Source organism: Gambusia affinis, linkage group LG01 (genome assembly GCF_019740435.1).
Source record: "Gambusia affinis linkage group LG01, SWU_Gaff_1.0, whole genome shotgun sequence".
In the NCBI taxonomy this organism is placed as follows: Eukaryota; Metazoa; Chordata; class Actinopteri; order Cyprinodontiformes; family Poeciliidae; genus Gambusia; species Gambusia affinis.
The window spans coordinates 5529250-5546784 of NC_057868.1; the positions used below are offsets into that span (position 1 = coordinate 5529250).

The 17535-nt window shown below is 39.2% G+C and overlaps 2 protein-coding genes and 1 long non-coding RNA gene across 5 annotated transcripts in view; all 3 read right to left on the reverse strand.

Moving 5' to 3' along the window:
* The window catches only part of LOC122828348, a 38276-nt gene that overhangs the window by 1253 nt on the left and 19488 nt on the right, over positions 1-17535 (reverse strand). The gene's annotated exons all lie outside the window — the stretch shown is intronic.
* On the reverse strand, positions 6406-9450 carry hoxc5a (homeobox C5a). The gene is made up of 2 exons (XM_044111811.1): positions 8460-9450; positions 6406-7349 (listed from the first exon to the last, which is right to left on the reverse strand). Exons 1-2 carry the CDS (start codon positions 8911-8913, stop codon positions 7141-7143), a joined length of 663 nt encoding a protein of 220 aa, XP_043967746.1. The 5' UTR covers positions 8914-9450; the 3' UTR covers positions 6406-7140.
* On the reverse strand, positions 9934-13049 carry hoxc6a (homeobox C6a). Of its 3 annotated transcripts, XM_044111799.1 has the most exons (3): positions 11836-13049; positions 11538-11763; positions 9934-11151 (listed from the first exon to the last, which is right to left on the reverse strand). In XM_044111799.1, the coding sequence occupies exons 1-3, from the start codon at positions 11932-11934 to the stop codon at positions 10838-10840; spliced, it is 639 nt and encodes a 212-aa protein (XP_043967734.1). In that variant the 5' UTR covers positions 11935-13049; the 3' UTR covers positions 9934-10837. The 3 variants fall into 3 exon arrangements, with proteins under 3 accessions (XP_043967734.1, XP_043967718.1, XP_043967726.1); XM_044111783.1 differs by having other exon boundaries at positions 11538-13048; XM_044111791.1 differs by having other exon boundaries at positions 9934-11148; positions 11538-12176.

The window sequence follows — 17535 nt, forward strand, 5'->3', positions numbered from 1 at the left end:
TAATAATAATAATAATAATAATAATAATAATAATAATAATAATAATAATAATAATAATAATAATAATAATAATAATAATAATAATAATAATAATAATAATAATAATAATAGGTTTAAGTCTGTGAAATAAATATAGGTCAGTATTTTGGCCACTGTGCAAGCCAGGGGATCCATTTCCTCAGGCATAATTACATAATAAGTTTAAAAACGATGTGAAAAATGCATATCATAACTCTGGCAGTACTGTTTGTAAAGAATGCGCACGACATTTCTATTACCCCTACCGAGGATGTTAGAGGCGTTTTATAGAGCAATAAAAGCCGTAAATCAGTCACTTTTAAACGACCCCTGGTTCCCGGTGTGTTTTACAGGCTCTGACACAGTAGTAGCCGCACGCTGCTCATGGCTCCCTTACTCTGTGGCCTCTCTAGCTGCCTCCACAAAGTGTGGATCTGTGTGAACTACGAATACACTCCGTGACAGCGTTATTGCATTGTTGCTGTGCCAGGGTGTAAGGATCATCGCAGGTGCTTCATGTGTGTGCAGAAGCGGGGCAAAAACAAAGAGAGACGAGCAGAAGCAGAGTTAGGCGCAACGCAGTCCATTGGCTGGCGAGGTATTCCAGTTGCCCATGTATTCCTGTAGAGACGTATTTGCGAATGTTTGTGCAGCACGCAAATTTGGTTCTACAGGGTACATATAGACAACTAATGTGCTTTCTGTTTGAGGCTGTAGAGGTGAACTGTCGGGTAAACGTCGGTGAAAAGCAGGTTATGGTAGAAGCATGCCTTCTTCCGAGATGTTAACAATCACACAAATTGTGCGTGAAAAGCTGATGCGCTTCATCTGGACGAAGCGACACAAACGTATTTTGTTTGTCTTCTGTTTTCCCTCGTTAAAGAGATCTATGCGCAAACACGCGCGAGTATACGCGGGCACACAGAGAATACGTGGGCTCTCCTTTCACTGCACTCTGCCTTTGAGGTGGCTCCTATATGAATATTCAGTCACAAACACGGCGGATACAAAAGGACGGCGTGACAGCAGCAGATGAAAAATAAGTTCCCATTGTTCCCAACCATTTCTTCTGCTCGCCATTACCATACTGACCGCTCGGTAACCTTTCTTCCTGACACTCTGGAAGCTAATGAGAAAAGCCTTGGATGAAAAATGCTACCTTGGACATGTGACCTGTTTCGAAAAGGGGGGTTGTGGGGAGGGGAGTATGGAAATAAAATCAGCAAACTGATTCTGAATCAATTGAATTGATTAAAGAAGAGAGGCATAAATAAATAAATAAGTTGATGCACATCCTGATGTGTGTATTTTTATCCAAATCACATTTTTGTTTTATTAATTAATGAAATAAACAAGCTGTGAATTCTTTATGTAATAAATGCAATCCAGAAAACGTACCCACTTGGCTGCGTCGTATTTTCATCTAAATACATGATATTTGTCGTGCACCCAACCGATATGAACGCCACGCACTCCCTCTCGCCCCATGAACTCATGGCGAGCGCATTTTAATATTAGTTAGACAGCCTGACCCGCGTTTCACCCCTCGCGTTTGACTGCTTCCAATAGTTCACTGCCAAGGATTATTGATGGAGAGACAGCAATGAATTCTTTCTCCCCTCACAAATGGCTTTGAGATCGTGCACCTAGTTCAATAACTAGTTATAATGTAGAAGTACAAAAAAATGAGACCCTCAGGCGGACTAATTTGATGTTTCATTTGTTCATTTGAGGGATTGTTAAGCTTTCTCCGTGCACCCCTCCACGCCGAACCCCCACCGCTCCACACACACCCTGCTAAACAACTCTTATACATGCGTGTTCACACATGTATCCATGTAAACAGAAAATTTATCAAAACGGCACAGAAGTCTCAGTGTCGATCACGTTTTTGGTTTGTTTCTTTGTTTATTTTTGTTTATTTTATTTTATTTTTTTATTGCTTCCAGTGTCCGACTGGCTGACCTGAATGCAGAAGCTGCAGCAGTATTCCGCTCCCTGATGAAAATGGTTACGATGCGCTTTTAATCAAACCCTTAATGTAATAGCCTCCACTCGTTTACCCTCCCCAGGTGTAATAACGTTAGGCAGAGATGGTCCGGTTAAAATAAAAAGTTTTAATGAAGTGCAGACAGACTGGAGACCAGTTGGCTGTGTATGCTGGTTGAAAGCGACCGCCAGGGGAGCAGAGGTGCTTTTTAGAAACTGGATTCCCCCACATAAACCGCTGCGGTGCTGCAGCTCATTAGACCCGAACCGTAATGTTACAACACACATAAGCTCCTCAAGAACAAAACAACCACCTACGCACCCACGCTATTAATTGGACGAAAAAAGCGTCACAATTTGTATTGCAACGTCGTGTAGGTTAGTCGAGTACTTATAGGCCTATACTTATATAGTTATATACTTATATACTTATATACTTAGATACTTATATATTTATTTATAACTGTATAGGTTTAACGATAGCAGTTTTATATATTCCCAACCATAAAGATTTATGGTGAAGGAGATTTATATACGAAATAAATCTACAGTTGGTCTCACCTTGACCCGACGAACTGTCTGAAAACAAACAAAAAATGAATAAATTATCGTTAAATGGCTCCATGTATATTTTGAAAGTTGGTGTTATAATTTCGATATAAGCAGAAGAAATTATTACCATCCGAGTAATATTAATTTATCTTCAAAAATGGTAAATATGACAAATAAAAAATATTAATTTTTGTTCCACGTTGTTGAATAAATATTTTAAAGTTAAGTACATTTAGTAAGTTACGTGTAAGTTTACATATGTAAATGTGACACGTTGAAAAGCATGGATTATTTGTCGCATATTACAAGATTAATCACAAGTAATAATATTCCTGAAAATAAAGTCCAGGGGAATGAAAGAGAATAAACGTAACATGAAACAATTAATACGTTCCTTTTCCAATTTTTTCCTCCCAAAATAGAACGAAGTATTTACTTTTCTTCTTCACTCTTGTTATTTTTATCTTAATAATATTTTTGCCTGTTAATCACGCATTCCTGGAGGAAGACTGTACGGAAAATTTGAAATGTTTGAGCGCCTGCAGAACAGAGACAGTGGAAGGAATTTAAGACAGATCGTTTTCAGACGATAAAACTAAATTTACAAGCAATTTGGTATTTCCTTGGGCAAGAGCTACTATGAATAGAAGTCCCTAGACTTCAGCGCCTGTGAATTATGGCGAAGAGTCAATAAAATAAAGTCACGACTTTGTCTTCACATTGTAAATAAAATCAGCTCATGTTCGGAAACTGTGCAACGGAGATATCTGCCTCTTGTTCGAGCCCCAGACAAAGGGAAGCCTATGCTCACCCGGAAATGACCTCTGTGGGTTGAAGGATGGCAGTGTCAGCTCCGTAGGTCAGAGAAAGGAATACAAGAGCACAGAGCAAGACAGTGAAATCGGATGTTTGGGCCGGTTTCACTTTTAGAATCAAGTTTTTGAGTTGCCATGAACACCTCTGTGGAATTTATTCAAGCATCTCACGGAATTAAAGGTTTAAATACAGCACGTCCATTGCAGGTGCACAATCGCGCATGTCAGTATTCCTGTTAAGAAAACAGGAAATAATTTTTTTATCCATTTTCTTTTGCTGATAAAAACATTTAACCTGGAATTCCTGATAGTTTCCTCACTGAATTATAGCGAAATCTTTCTAAAAATAAAGAGAATGCATAAAAAAATATGTCTCCCCCCCTCCCCCCCAGCGCATCACTCATACAGGAGTATGTTACACAGTGCCCCCTATTGAAAGTCTGTGATTGATCTTCTACACCTGGAAACAAAGTCCATACCTCAGGATTGGAAATTTCGAATACCAAGTACAGGCAACGTAATGCATTCAAGACACAAGCAACCAAAAGAACCGGAGAAAGTAGAGGCGGCCATTGCACCTTGTTAACTTAGGAGAGAACTCATCAATCTAAGCTTTAATATCAAAAAATTATTGCACCTCCACACATTGATTGGGAGTAGCGAACTGTTTCTGCAGGCGGAGCTGTTTGCTTAGCCATATGGGTGATTAAATGATGTCTCCAGCTGAGCAACAGAAAACTATTGAGGTCATAAGATGTCGTTGGCTCATTAGTCTCCGAGTAAATCAAACTGGAAATATCTGCTGATATCCATGAGAACACAGACGGTGTGAAATGTGCAAATATTTATTCAATTTTCGCTTCACAGTCAGAATGTGTCACTCAAGATAAGATCTGCAGATCGGCATGGTCAGAAAATGGCCATGAAACCACGATGACGACAGGACGTAACCACGAACACTGTGAAGACCGCAGTGTCAAGGTGGGGGAAAAAAAAGTCGTATTAATGTCTTACTGTAAACACTTGTATTCTCTACAGTTCTTTACTGTATGATGTGATAGCATCATGTTATTGTAGATTTTTAAAAAAGATTACCTTACAATAATAATAATAATAATAATAATAATAATAATAATAATAATAATAATAATAATAATAATAATAATAATAATAATAATAATAATAATAATAATAGGCACTATGTACTCGACCCTGAAATTATATAGGCACCTGTTCTTGACTGCTTAATATTTCAGACTTCAAAATATTTGTTACTTGCATTGGAGAAATTATTTATAGCCGTTTACGCCATTTGTTTTCAGCAGAGAATAAAACTAAAAAAACAATTTTTACTATTATTAGTTGTATGCTGATGTGCTGAAGTTAGTCCAATTTTAGTGCGGAGGTGAGTCACAAGAGATACTTGACAATTGTTGACGTTGACTAATTGAGGCTTTTTAGCTGTTACAATAAAGCTAAACGGGTTTGTTTTCTGAACTGAAAACAAACCCGTCTTTTCTTCGCAGCACTTTTTCAAATAGTCAAAGCTACAAGAATTTTAAGTAGAACTTAACCAAAATGTTTTATTTTGCAAGTTGCAGGATTGATTGCGGAGTAAGTGGGGAGGAGGACGCCGGAAGATTTTTGTGAGCTCTTATTTTTTCTTCTTTTTTTTAGTTTTTTCTTTGATTTTTGTTTACCACTGCTGTGTTTCTTCAGAAACTTTTATTACTAACTCTATTTATTTTTACGGTGGGGATATACAACTGTAAATAAACTGCTGCAGCCTGTTTAAGCCAGCTTTAAGATCATCAGCGTGATTTACAAATTTAGGCATTAAATGCTTAATTCTGTTTGTTACAGATAAAGAGAAGAGCAATTTCAAACTCTTTGCTTAAACGTAGCTCAATGGAGTCATCATTAGTTGATCTAATTAGGTTTATAGTTAACCCGTGCATTCAGAGTCACTCCATCATACAGGGAAAAAAATAATTAAGACAGCACAGACGCAGGCAAGTATTTAAAGTTAAAGCAACTTACTGCAGAAGCAGCAGGTCTCACACCTCCGCGCCGTTCCGCTCTGCTCTACAGTCCGGAGAAAGGTACTGCGTCCTCCGCCACCACCACAAAGCCCTTTCCTCCTCCGATAAAGGGGAAGCCAGCAGCTGCGATTCCGGACAGTTAAGATTATATATGATGTGTATATATCGAAGGTTTGTCAGCTCTTCCAGGCCATAAAACCCACTTAAACGACACCACGTGCTTCCCACGCACCATTCACAGGCCCTGCTTGGGGCAATTGGCATATGTAACCTTGTAAACTTTAAAATCCCCAAAAAAGAAAGACTTGAATGCAAGCTCTCGCGTTTATGTTTATAGGCCCCAACACAGCACAGGGAAAGTGGACGCTGCCGTTGACCAGTTCAAATAAGGGGAGATCATATGGGAGGCTGTTAGTTTGAAAGGTGAGTTGATTGTTTTTATTTTATTTGCACTAAGTGAAGAGGGGAATTACCTCATAACCTTGGGCTTGAATTGAGACGACCAATGCTGTGAAGCGGCGTTTTTAAACAGCAATCTAACGAGACCAGGGGCTGAAACAAATCTGACCATATGGCCCCCTTTACAGAAAATGACGCGTCAGTGTGCGGCCACAGGAAGCCGAAGCTTTGCATCCAACTTTGTGTTGTTCTGACAGGCTGGTGTGGCCCTTCCTCATCCCCTGACAAAACAGGAAGCAGAGTGTGCCTGTGGAGTGCTGGAAAAAGCGGGTAATAAAGTTTTATGAGGGGGGGCCTTAAACTTTAGAGCGTGTTTGTCAGCCTGAGAAATTCTGGGGACCCGAGAAAACCTGACAAAACAAAAGAAATTGCACTGTGAAAAGACAGAAGTACAGTTTTATTTAGCAGGCAAATAAATGCAACATAATTATTCTAAGATGCACCTTTTTTTTTTTTTTTTTTTTTTTTTTTTGTTGTTTGTTCTGCAATGGGTCCCGATTATGAAGAGAAAAAATAACTCAGAGTAAAAGTTGCTTTTTTAACGACTTTATTTGTTTACAATCAACAAACTGGCCATCAAGCAGGCCTTGTGTGTACCAGGCACCTTTAGTTTACTAAGGGAAACAGACGTAGCTTCATTGCACATTACAGCGTTATCATACACAATCACAAGGTTATGACAGACAGCATGGATGACAAACCGATCACAGACACATCATACCTTCAACAAATCCTGATTTCTCAAAAGAAAACAAGAGGACAAACACTTTTTAGCTAATTTTACTTTTCTTGCTCACTGACCTTAATTTTTAATGGCACGCTAAAGACGCTGGAAATGATCCCCAGAACTCTCGGTGACTACTTCTTCTTTTTTTTATATATCCTGTGGCATGAACCAAAATGAATAACGTTGTGCAGCTTTTTTTAAAGCGCAATCTGAACCAGAAGCCTTGAAGGATTCTTCTCCCACTAGACCTTTGCTTTTTTCCACCGTAAAGTGGGGTTATCATCGCATAGCAAGCAAATTAATTTAGAAATGTAAACCGATTGATCATAGTGAGCGATATTCAATACATTAGGTTCCAAACCGCAGAAAGTGACACATAATTGGTGATGAAGCACACAGAACCGTGTCATGATGTCATTGCTCCTTATAGCGGTTCATCCGAAGGTCAGGCGGGCATCTCCAACTCTACTGTGCAAGTGTGGAGGTGCAAAAAAAAAAAAAAAGAAAAGAAAAGAAAACTGCTGCTGCTTTTCTTCTTTTACTCCTTCACTTTGATCTTTGAGTCCTTCTTCCACTTCATCCTTCTGTTCTGGAACCAGATTTTGATTTGCCTCTCGTTTAGGCACAGGCTGTTGGCGATCTCTATGCGCCTTCGGCGGCTCAGGTAGCGGTTGAAGTGAAACTCTTTCTCCAGCTCCAGAGTCTGGTAGCGGGTGTAACTGGTCCTGGAGCGCTTACCCTCCGATTCTGAAGCGGCATTAAAATATGTCAGCGTTCAGGAACATCATATTGCACAACACGTTCGCATTTAATCGAGTTTCAGGCATGTAATTGAAAGTGTGAGATATAAAGCATACATGTTCATTTGAGGCCTTTTTATAATAGTGGACTTGCTCACTCAAACAATATCACACGGACAGAAACAGTTGACACGATGCAGTAAAACCTCAATATTATTTATGCAACCACTTACATTGTTTAAAATATGAAGAAAAAACCCATTTCTCAATAGACTCTTGTTTAGCTGTAACAAACCAGAGAACAGTTTGTGGGCCTCCCTGTGAACTTACACAATAGTAGCGTAGCGTAACATCACGGTGAGCGAAACCAACATGGGTCCTTAAAGAAGCACTTAAACTGATGCGACCTGGTGTTTTCCAACTGTTTTGTAATTTATAAACTTGCACAACATTGCTATGTAACGCAACAGGCATATAGCCGCCGGTTATTTAGATTAATCCAACATTCCTGCTGCGTGTTTTCTTTGCCAGGCTTTCTTGGTTCTTGTTTTGTAGCTAATGCGTTTACAATCTTCTTTGCAGCTAAATTGTCTGCCAGTTTGCTCATTGGAGCCACGAAGAAGGAGCATGTCTATTCAAATCTTTCAGAGGTGAAGAGTTCACGATTGGGTCAGGGCACTGGTGTGTCCCAGAGTTCAATCAAAGGCTAAAGCTGTTTTTATTATTATTATTATTATGTTCCCTCCTTGGGGATGCTAGAAATTCATAGGCATGTAGAGAAGGGAGAACTCTACAATTACTATTATATAGCTGGATTTGTACTATTATTTTCCCGTTTTATCATATTTTTGTTCTCTTATCCAATTATTTTGCCATAAATCACAGCACAGATCACCCCTTCACCGTAACAGAGCAGGTTTACGAGCAATAGATGCCTTTGTCATAAAATTTATGACCGCGAGTTTTTATTATTTCCTGCTTTTGGCCTATAAAACTCAAGAGGGACAGTGGAGCGAGCGAAACCAAGTGTTGCTGCGTTAAGAGCGAGCACCTAAATCGCAATTTTGTTTGCTTTTTTTTTTTTTTTTTTTTTTTTAATAAAACAAGTAAACTTTACCGTGGCTCATGTGCAGTTTTGTCATCCAGGGATAAATCTGCGGCCGCTGTTCACTGTCCTGGCGCTGGTGCATATTTGGGTTTCTTTTCACTGTCTGAGCCCTTTCCGCGTTTTGGTCGCCCTCCTGGCTCCTGTTGCCTCCGCGTTTTACGCCTCTCTCCGGGTCTCTGTCCGCACCTCGTCCGTACTCGAGCCCGCTCGCCTCCAAGAGTGAACCGCTGGAGAGCATGCTTATTTGCGGTCCAGGCGGAGGATCCGTGCTGCCACGCAGGCTAGTTTTGATCTCCTCCCGGTGCACAGAGGTCGTTGGGACGGGACAGGAGTAAATCCCGTTCACGTTAACACCCTCATAACGGCTGGACGTGCGCCCAGATCCATCGAAAGTAAACATGCTGTTAGCAGAAGCTGTCTCCCTTGTTTGCCCAAAGCTGGAGCGCTCAACATGAGAGTTCATTTCAAAACTAATTCTACCCACCAACACTTTCTTTTCAAACTACATGCGGTACGAGGCTTGCGGGTATTTGCTGTTTTTGGTTGCTCATTGCTTTTTCTTTGTAGCCTCTAATGGAAAATTCACAGCTGTCTGTCCTAAAGAAGAAGAAAAAATAATCCAGGATTTATAGGTGGAGTAGGCTTTGGTATCTTTTCTCTCTTTTTTTTTAATTCTTGATCCGGAGCGCACTGCCCAAATATGGGGTATTTGTATGCGATCACGTGCATGTGTTGGCCAGTCATAAATTGGCTTGATACTCAATGGGGATATTGATGAATAGGAGAAACGTGTCCGGTAAACTTTGAGCTGTTTGGTTGTTGGGGACGGAGAGAGAGAGAGAGGGGGGGATCTTTAGCGTAAAAAACGGCAGGACAGTAAGACAAGAGCGTCATCTGGTGTCTGGAATGGAGCAGGACGTGTCAGGACGCGTGCCATGGACGCGCTTCGAGGTCATAAGTAAAAATAATATTAATTATTATTGTTGTTATTTAAAAAAAAGTAGTAGCTGCTTGATCGTATATTAACCTTGTCACTTTAATAAACGTAAACTACAACATTAATAATAATAATAATGATAACAATAACAACAACAACAACAACAACAACAATAATAATAATAATAATAATAATAATAATAATAATAATAATAATAATAATAATAATAATAATAATAATAATAATAATAATAATAATAATAATAATAATAATAACATATTCCCCAGAACTCTTCAGTGCTCTCCCATCATTAAAACGTTACTCGCATAGAGACCAAAGTTTGCGTTGAAACAATCACTTCTATCTATCCTCCCCTTTCTAATCTTCCAAATCCGCATCATTGCAAAACTTGCTGTGCCTCTAGAAAGGGCTCCAGCTTTGCAGACCCCCTCTCATATTTGTGATCAACTCGTAAAACCTGCCTGATACACCACATTTGTCAGCCCAAAACAGAGCAATGCACGCAGCAAAGACCAGACAAGGATGCAAGTTTCACAAAGATTTTATTTACTGATACACAAATAAGACAAAAAAAAACATGAAATCATAGCACTCAAAAGGCGAAGAATTACTAGTGTACAAATCTGTCTCACAACAAGAAAAAAAGAGCATTTGGTGTCAAATGATTCGATAAAGAAGTGGCGCTATTCTTTAACGCTATCCTGCGCCAAAAACCAAGCGGCTAAATGCACAGCTCTTGCGGAACTTGCATAATATGCTGTTATGCTACCTTTATTATATATATATAATTATATATATATATATATATGTACAAGCTTGAGGGTCAACCGTGCAACTTTAATCTTTTTTGTCTCTTTTTTTTTCTAAATCTGTGGACAGTTCAAGTACTAGTTTGCATTGTGTTCCTTGGAACGCCGTGGAATGTGCATGTGCATGAGCAAAGTCAAGCCAACACTGTATTTGGTGAGGTGATCAAAGAGTTCACAGTGAGGAATTGGCTATGGGTAAATACAGATAGTTATTTTTTTTCCTGGTGTTTGGAAAAATACCAGGAAAACAATACTTCTTTTTCTTCGTTTGTATTATTATTAATATTATTAATAATAATATTATTATTCTTATTTTCACAAATACATGTGAGACATTGATATTTATAATATTGACAAAACAAACACCTTAGTGCTCCAAATGTCACAGAGATCAAACTGTGGATGGAATAATGTTTTGAAATATTTAGTGCTCCACAACTGCTGTGGTCAAGATGAGATAAAGAGCAGCGGGTATAACCATCATGCAGTGAAGTCAAGTCTTTATAGATTTTTTTTTAGGTAGTTATGTTGGACTTTCATGGTCATGAGGTGACCCCCCACCCCACCCCTCCCCTCTCCTCTCCACTTCCATACACACACGTGCGCGCTATTCTTCCCAGTTATTCCTTTTTCTTGTGTTCATCCTTCCCTTCTTCAACTGCGCTCCCACTCTGTTCCTCCTCCTGAGCACCTCCTGTCTGTTCACTTCCAGTCACCGTGGAGGTCAGGTTGCTCTCCTTCTTCCACTTCATGCGCCGGTTCTGGAACCAAATCTTGATTTGCCGCTCCGTGAGGCACAGCGCGTTCGCGATCTCGATGCGTCTGCGCCTGGTCAGGTAGCGGTTGAAGTGGAATTCCTTTTCCAGTTCCAGCGTTTGGTAGCGAGAGTAGATCTGACGTCCCCTGCGCCTGTCCGTCCCGTAGCCCACTCCTGCTGGAGCACAAAGTAAAAAAAATGCACAAATTCACTAACTGATGAATTACTTATCAGGATTTACAGCATGTGGTTTAATCTAAATCTGCAGGGAAACGCGATTTGGAATTTAGCTGATACAGTGAGGACATATTTTTATAAAAAAAAATTTAATGCAAAATTATTAAATCGTTTTAATCAAATTTCTCTTTTTCAAATCACCAGTTATTGTCACCACGGTAGTGTTAAAATGAAAGTTGTTTGTTTGCACATGTTAAGGCCCATCTCACAAATCGAGCAGATACAGTAATGTTTTATGGGGCCATAAAAAGTAACTTACTCTCTTGGTAAGACATATCGTAAAACTGGCCCATTTCCCTAATTTATTTGGTCGTAGTAAAACTCACCGCTGTGTGAGTTCATGCGCTGCATCCACGGGTAGATCGGGATGTTGCTCTTCTGTTCCTGGGCTCCTGCCCTCCCCTGATCCAGACTGTACTCCTGGGCAATGTGGCTCTGCGAGCCGAGTCCCATGGTTGTCTGCCTGCAGCTCGGCAGGACGTCCTTGTCCTGGAGGAATACGTTGGATCCGTACTCGTACTGCGCCCTACCGGAGCCGAACACCACATTCTCCTGAGGGGAGTAGAAAGGGGCATATATCCGATTCTGGGTCACAGCGGCGCCGTACGACGAAAAATGTCTCACTGTGTCATAGGTGGTGGAGTTCAGGGGAACGTTGGGCAGAACCTCTTGACCACCGGACAAATGGCAGGAGAGCGACGGGTTTGCGAAATAAGAATTCATACCTTGCTTGTAACCCTTCTCTCCAACTCTTCCCCACTTCTTTATCGGGTCTCTTTTCAATCTTCCTTCTCCAGTAAATCTCCCTCCCGCCTGTGTCAAGTCAACCAACCACACCTTCCTCCCCAAAAAATCGCCCGTATTTTCCCCCCTCTCGAGTTGCTGCCTCTCCTGCGTGGTCGCGGGGCTACTTTTGAGGATTGAATATTATTAATTTCCAATCTCCGGTTAAGACGCGAAAAAAAAAAAAAAAAAAAAAAAAAAAAGCCCGAGTGTAATAGCTGAGGCTTGGCTCAGTGAGAGACAATATGACAACGTCAGCTGACCATTCCCGACCAATTGAGAGGCGGGAAGTTGAGGCGAAACTGTAGCTTTTAGCTCAGAACTGCGCTGAGCTTTGGTGCTAAATGCTGATAAACACAGGACAAACGGCGAAGTACAAGCGCACCATCCAGCTTGACTGGATGGGAAGGTTTTCTTGTTTTTATTTTCTATTTGGCTCAATTTTAAGAGAGAAGAAAAAAAACCATGAATGGTCACCATCCAGGAAGAGAAACAGGAAATATGAATAATGTCATTTTTATATCAAGCTCAGAAGATGCACATTAGAAAATACTACCATGATAGAAAAAAAACCTTGCAAGATATCAAGACAAATATTAGGCATTATTGCTCATCTTGAAAAAAAAAAGCCCAATAAACTCCTGATCATTTCTTTGAGTATAATATTCTAAGCATGCGATCATCTTTGTAAACGTCAACTAAAGACGGGGGTTATTGTGCTCGGGGTAAGAATGCGCTTATGGTCTCTGTTCTGTGAGGGCAATAAAGCAAGTGACGTTCCCCAGCTCACCAACAACTGTCTCTGCAGCAAAGCCCAGCAAACTCAAATAAGAAATGGAAAGCAGTGCACAGACACTGGATACGGACGGAGCGGGCAAAAAGGCTAATATGAGAGCAAAAATTCTCCGTTACAATGGAAGATTGGTTTTTTTAACCTATTCTCACATCACTTCCCCCCTGCCGGCCAATTGTACCCAATGCGTCAGAAATCATTGAAAAATAAAGTATCCCATGTGAAGTATGTAGTCCAAATTTTGATACAGTCTGCTTTGTTCTGAACTAACCGCGACGTTCCTCCAACACACACTCACGCACACACACCACCACACACACACACCGCCCCCCCCCCCCCACACACACACACACACCCACACACACACACACGCAGGAGTAAACACTAACTGATAATTATCTTTGCAGCAAATTATGCTTTTGCGAATTACTCGGAGGGTGTTTTGGGAAAAAAAAAACTTTTGGCCATTTCAGGGTAAAATTGACTGCTTTTAAACTGCTTAAATAATGCAATTCAACGCAAGATAAAATGCTTATTTTCTGTTTTATTATCGTTAGGAGTATGTTTTAAGAGCGCATTATGTCTGACTAGCATCTCATTGACCCCCAATTTAAATGCTTTTAAACAAAATGGAAAATATACAAATGATAAAAAAAATAAATAAAAAAACAAACAAACTTGCATGCATGCACTTGAAACGACAATCCGCATTATCCCTCCGTTTTTGCAACGAGCCATAATTGATACCAATAAAATAATCGATAAGGCCATTGAAAACGTCTGCTTTAGTCCAGTCGCTCTTGGCTGGAGCGGCCATGCTGGTTCAGCTCATTGATCTTATCCAATAAAAATAAATACACGTTGCCTGAAATGTACAACCCTGCTCGTTCTGTTGTTTTCTGTGGAAGAAGGGGCGAAATCCTAAAAAGACCATAAAACGAGAAGGCAACAAAAGAGGAGGAAGTGGACGGTGCAATAAAAGTTTCCCTTCACCCTTTCATGACCATATGTGACATCCGAGCATCACACAGACGAGAGGCAAACAAAGCACAGAAAACTTACTACGCAACGCAGCACAATTCCTGTGTTTTTTTTATTTTTATTTTTATTTTCTATTTTTTTTTTTGCATAAATGAAAGTATCTTGAGTGTAGGTTAAATGCAACTGGAATTAGGAATCGCGGGAATTTTTATTCTTGAGGATGTCTTTACCAAATAAAGTTTAATTATTGTCTCGCAATTAAACAGGAGGACTAAAAACTAGTAAAAGAAAATCTGTGCTTTCTTGGTATAACTACAATATTTCATCCTCATAAAACCAGAGGCATTACGATGTTTGCCAAGAGCTAGCAAGCAAATTTTCGTTATTAGTGAACACATAATGACAACATAGGATTTATGTTGTTGATTACGTCTCTTTGATCACTTGGCGCTTTTAATCATACTGAAAATGTTATTGTTTTCAATGTGCAGGAAGTGTTAAATATGCCTCCAAATTTACCATTTCTAGCACATGACAGAATTCATCAAATTGTTCAATATTTAAAAAAAAAAAATCAGAAATATCCCTTCTGAGACTATTTTGGTTTTTTCACGCACGTCCCCCCCCCCCCCCTCCTCCGCTCCCACACTCCAACCTCCCTGTCTCATTGTTGCTCATACACAAACAGGAAAAACACGCGGGTCCATGGAGTCGAAGGCTGTAAATTAAAGGGTCCGAACAGTGGAGGCAATGTGCGGACTGGAATGCAGCAGAGGTTGTGTCAGTGTGTAGAATCAGAAAGGTCATTCTTTCCCCAGAGCTTTAGTGTTTTATTGCGGCCCGTGAGGCAAATCACATGCACGCATTTGGGATGGACGGCGGGAGGACGCCGTTTGGTCCACGTTTGCGAGATTTGCTTCTTAAAGGGACGTTTGGAGTGAGCTCAGATGTGGAAAGAAGGTTTAAGAGCAGGGAAGTGTCCAGTCCATCATATTGTTATAATTTTGATAAATTTCCCCCGGATAATAATTCACAAGATAGATACATTAAGATGTTCTGATAATTTGTGGTTATGCATATTGCGTGTTGTTGTTATTATTATTATTAATATTATTATTATTATTATTATTATTATTATTATTATTATTATTATTATTATTATTATTATTATTATTATTATTATTATTATTATAGTTTTTACTCCAGGCTTTAATTAGGTCCTGAGGTTTTCAGCCCTAATATCTCCCCCGCGCCCTCAGTCTCCATCCCCACATCAGAGAACCTAAAGCTTTCCTTTTACTCACTCGCAGACAGAGCCCAACTTTCAAACGTCACGGCATAACTCAGCATTAGCTACACGGGACCTTTAAAATTCCTACATTATCAGCTATGATTAAAAACGCAGCGATGGAAGCGAACTCTCAGCCCTGATGCTTTTCTCCTGCTTCCCCTCTCCTCGCGTCTAATAAGGACTTATTCTCATACTAACAATGTAAAGCTCCCCTATAAGCACTTTGCCGTGGCCGGTCGGTCCAATTAATGCCCGGAAGTGTTCGACTTTATGCTCGTTAAGCACTCAGGAAGCTGTTGCCCAATGAGCACATGTTGCTCCACACATCATAAATTATGACCATTAGCGGGGGCAAAATTTTGGGCCCTGTCGGGATTTGTAAGTGAGGTTCTAAATGCGGTGACGCGGACAGATTCATGACTTCATGAAGTTTTACGCGAGCCATCTCCTCTTTAAAAGAAAAAAAAAGAAAATGAAAAAAATACTACATCGCTAAACAATGGACTGTGCATTTTCCATCTTATTTTAAACTAAGATAAAACCAAATTGCATCCATTAAATGACAATTCCTTCCCCTCTCTCTTTCTTTGTAGGGAGCGCCGGGGCTGCAGCAAGACACGATCCACTTCACCAGCAAGGTTTCACAGGAAAACAAAGAAAAGAAAGAATACCCCCAAGTGTAACAGTAAGCTTGTACGAATATAATGAGACTTTTTCAGAAATGATCATTTCCCTGCTTGAAAGTGCTGCGCAGCAGGAGCAGCAGGAGCAGCAGCAGCAGCACAATGGAACACACGAAGCCACTTCATCACACAGCACAATGTTTTGTTTCAGAAACGTTATTAAAGCAAAGATATTTTTCAAAGCTGATTAAAAAAAAGACAAAACAAATGTTTTCAGCTTTAAAATTGCCCCTTCTGAGTAATGCCCCTCCTCCTGTACTCTGTCTCTTTCTCCCACACACACACACACACACACACACACACACACACACACACACACACACACACACACACACACACACACACACACACACACACACACACACACACACATACAACAACAACCCACACACACACTCACACGCACGCAAACGCTGTGTTAGCTTAGAGGTATTTTTTAAGGTGTTTTCTCACTAATTAGATTTTATGCATTTTTTACATAAAACTTCAAAATAAAAGTCTGATCTTTTATTTTGGTTCCTGTATATTACAATGTTCACTCTCTGTTCTCGCTATAAGACAGACTTTATCCTCTGCTGTGTATTGTTATATCAAGAAAGTTACAAGGTGTTATTATTATTATTATTATTATTATTATTATTATTATTATTATTATTATTATTATTATTATTATTATTATTATTATTATTATTATTACTGAACTGAGGTATAGTGGACGAATTTTTATACCATCCTGGTCATGTTACTGTCTGAAGATATGTTCAGAGGGCATTTTCCCTCATTGCTCATTCTATGTCTATTGATCTGAATCACATTGTTTTACTGTGGGAAAGGGGAGTATAGCTTATATATATATATATATATATATATATATATATATATATATATATATATATATATATATATATATATATATATATATATATATATATATACAGAGAGAGAGAGATTGAGAGATTGAAAATTTTATTGTAGACTGGCTTTTCAACACAAATTTTTGCTTAAAATGGATGGTACTGATACTTCTTTGTATTTGTTTTTGTTTCTGTAAGTTTTGTTTGAGATGTCTGGTTTAAACTATTCCCTGCTTACTCAGAAAGACAGCTTGTGATTTTAATATTTCCAATTTTATTATTATTATTATTATTATTATTATTATTATTATTATTATTATTATTATTATTATTATTATTATTATTATTATTATTATTATTATTATTATTATTCAAATGCTTGTGATAATTGTATTTTTGTTGTTGTTGATTTTACAATCAGTTTCAGATGACCAAGCAAATTGCTATATCTGTTTGGTATAGCCTATATATACCAAATATATTACCATATATTTTTTATTTATTTGTTTTTTCTCCCTAAGAACATCAAAAGCACATAGAATTAGTAACCAAAATTAGTTACCGTGATAACTATAATGTCGTCATAGGTTATGTCACAGAGCGTGGCTGGACAAGAAATGTTGCATTGCTTTTTTTTTTTTTTTTTCAAAATCGAAACAGAAACCAGAAGAAAGAAGAGCAGATCTCCCACAACCGAGAACAACAAATCAGTCTCTGAGAGACACTCCTTTGTAGAAGCCTGACTGAGCAGCAACATGCTGGCAGCGGTCTATCAGCTGGGTCAGCTGACATCCGCAGTAACCCCTCCGCCAAAAACCAGTAGGCGTAAACAACAAGCCTCAATACAAGCCCAAGCATGTATCCGCTTTAGGTCACTAGGGGGCACTGTTGGGACCTTTCTTTAAAAAAAAAAAAAAAAAAAAAATCCACACATTATAT

Coding starts and splice junctions, on each gene's coding strand:
- hoxc5a (XM_044111811.1), bottom strand. CDS start 8,913: ATGAACTCTCATGTTGAGCGCTCCAGCTTTGGGCAAACAAGGGAGACA. Junction 7,350..8,459: donor AAAACTGCACATGAGCCACG/GTAAAGTTTACT, acceptor ATGCCGCTTCAG/AATCGGAGGGTAAGCGCTCC.
- hoxc6a (XM_044111783.1), bottom strand. CDS start 11,934: ATGAATTCTTATTTCGCAAACCCGTCGCTCTCCTGCCATTTGTCCGGT. Junction 11,152..11,537: donor GCGCATGAACTCACACAGCG/GTGAGTTTTACT, acceptor TTTGTGCTCCAG/CAGGAGTGGGCTACGGGACG.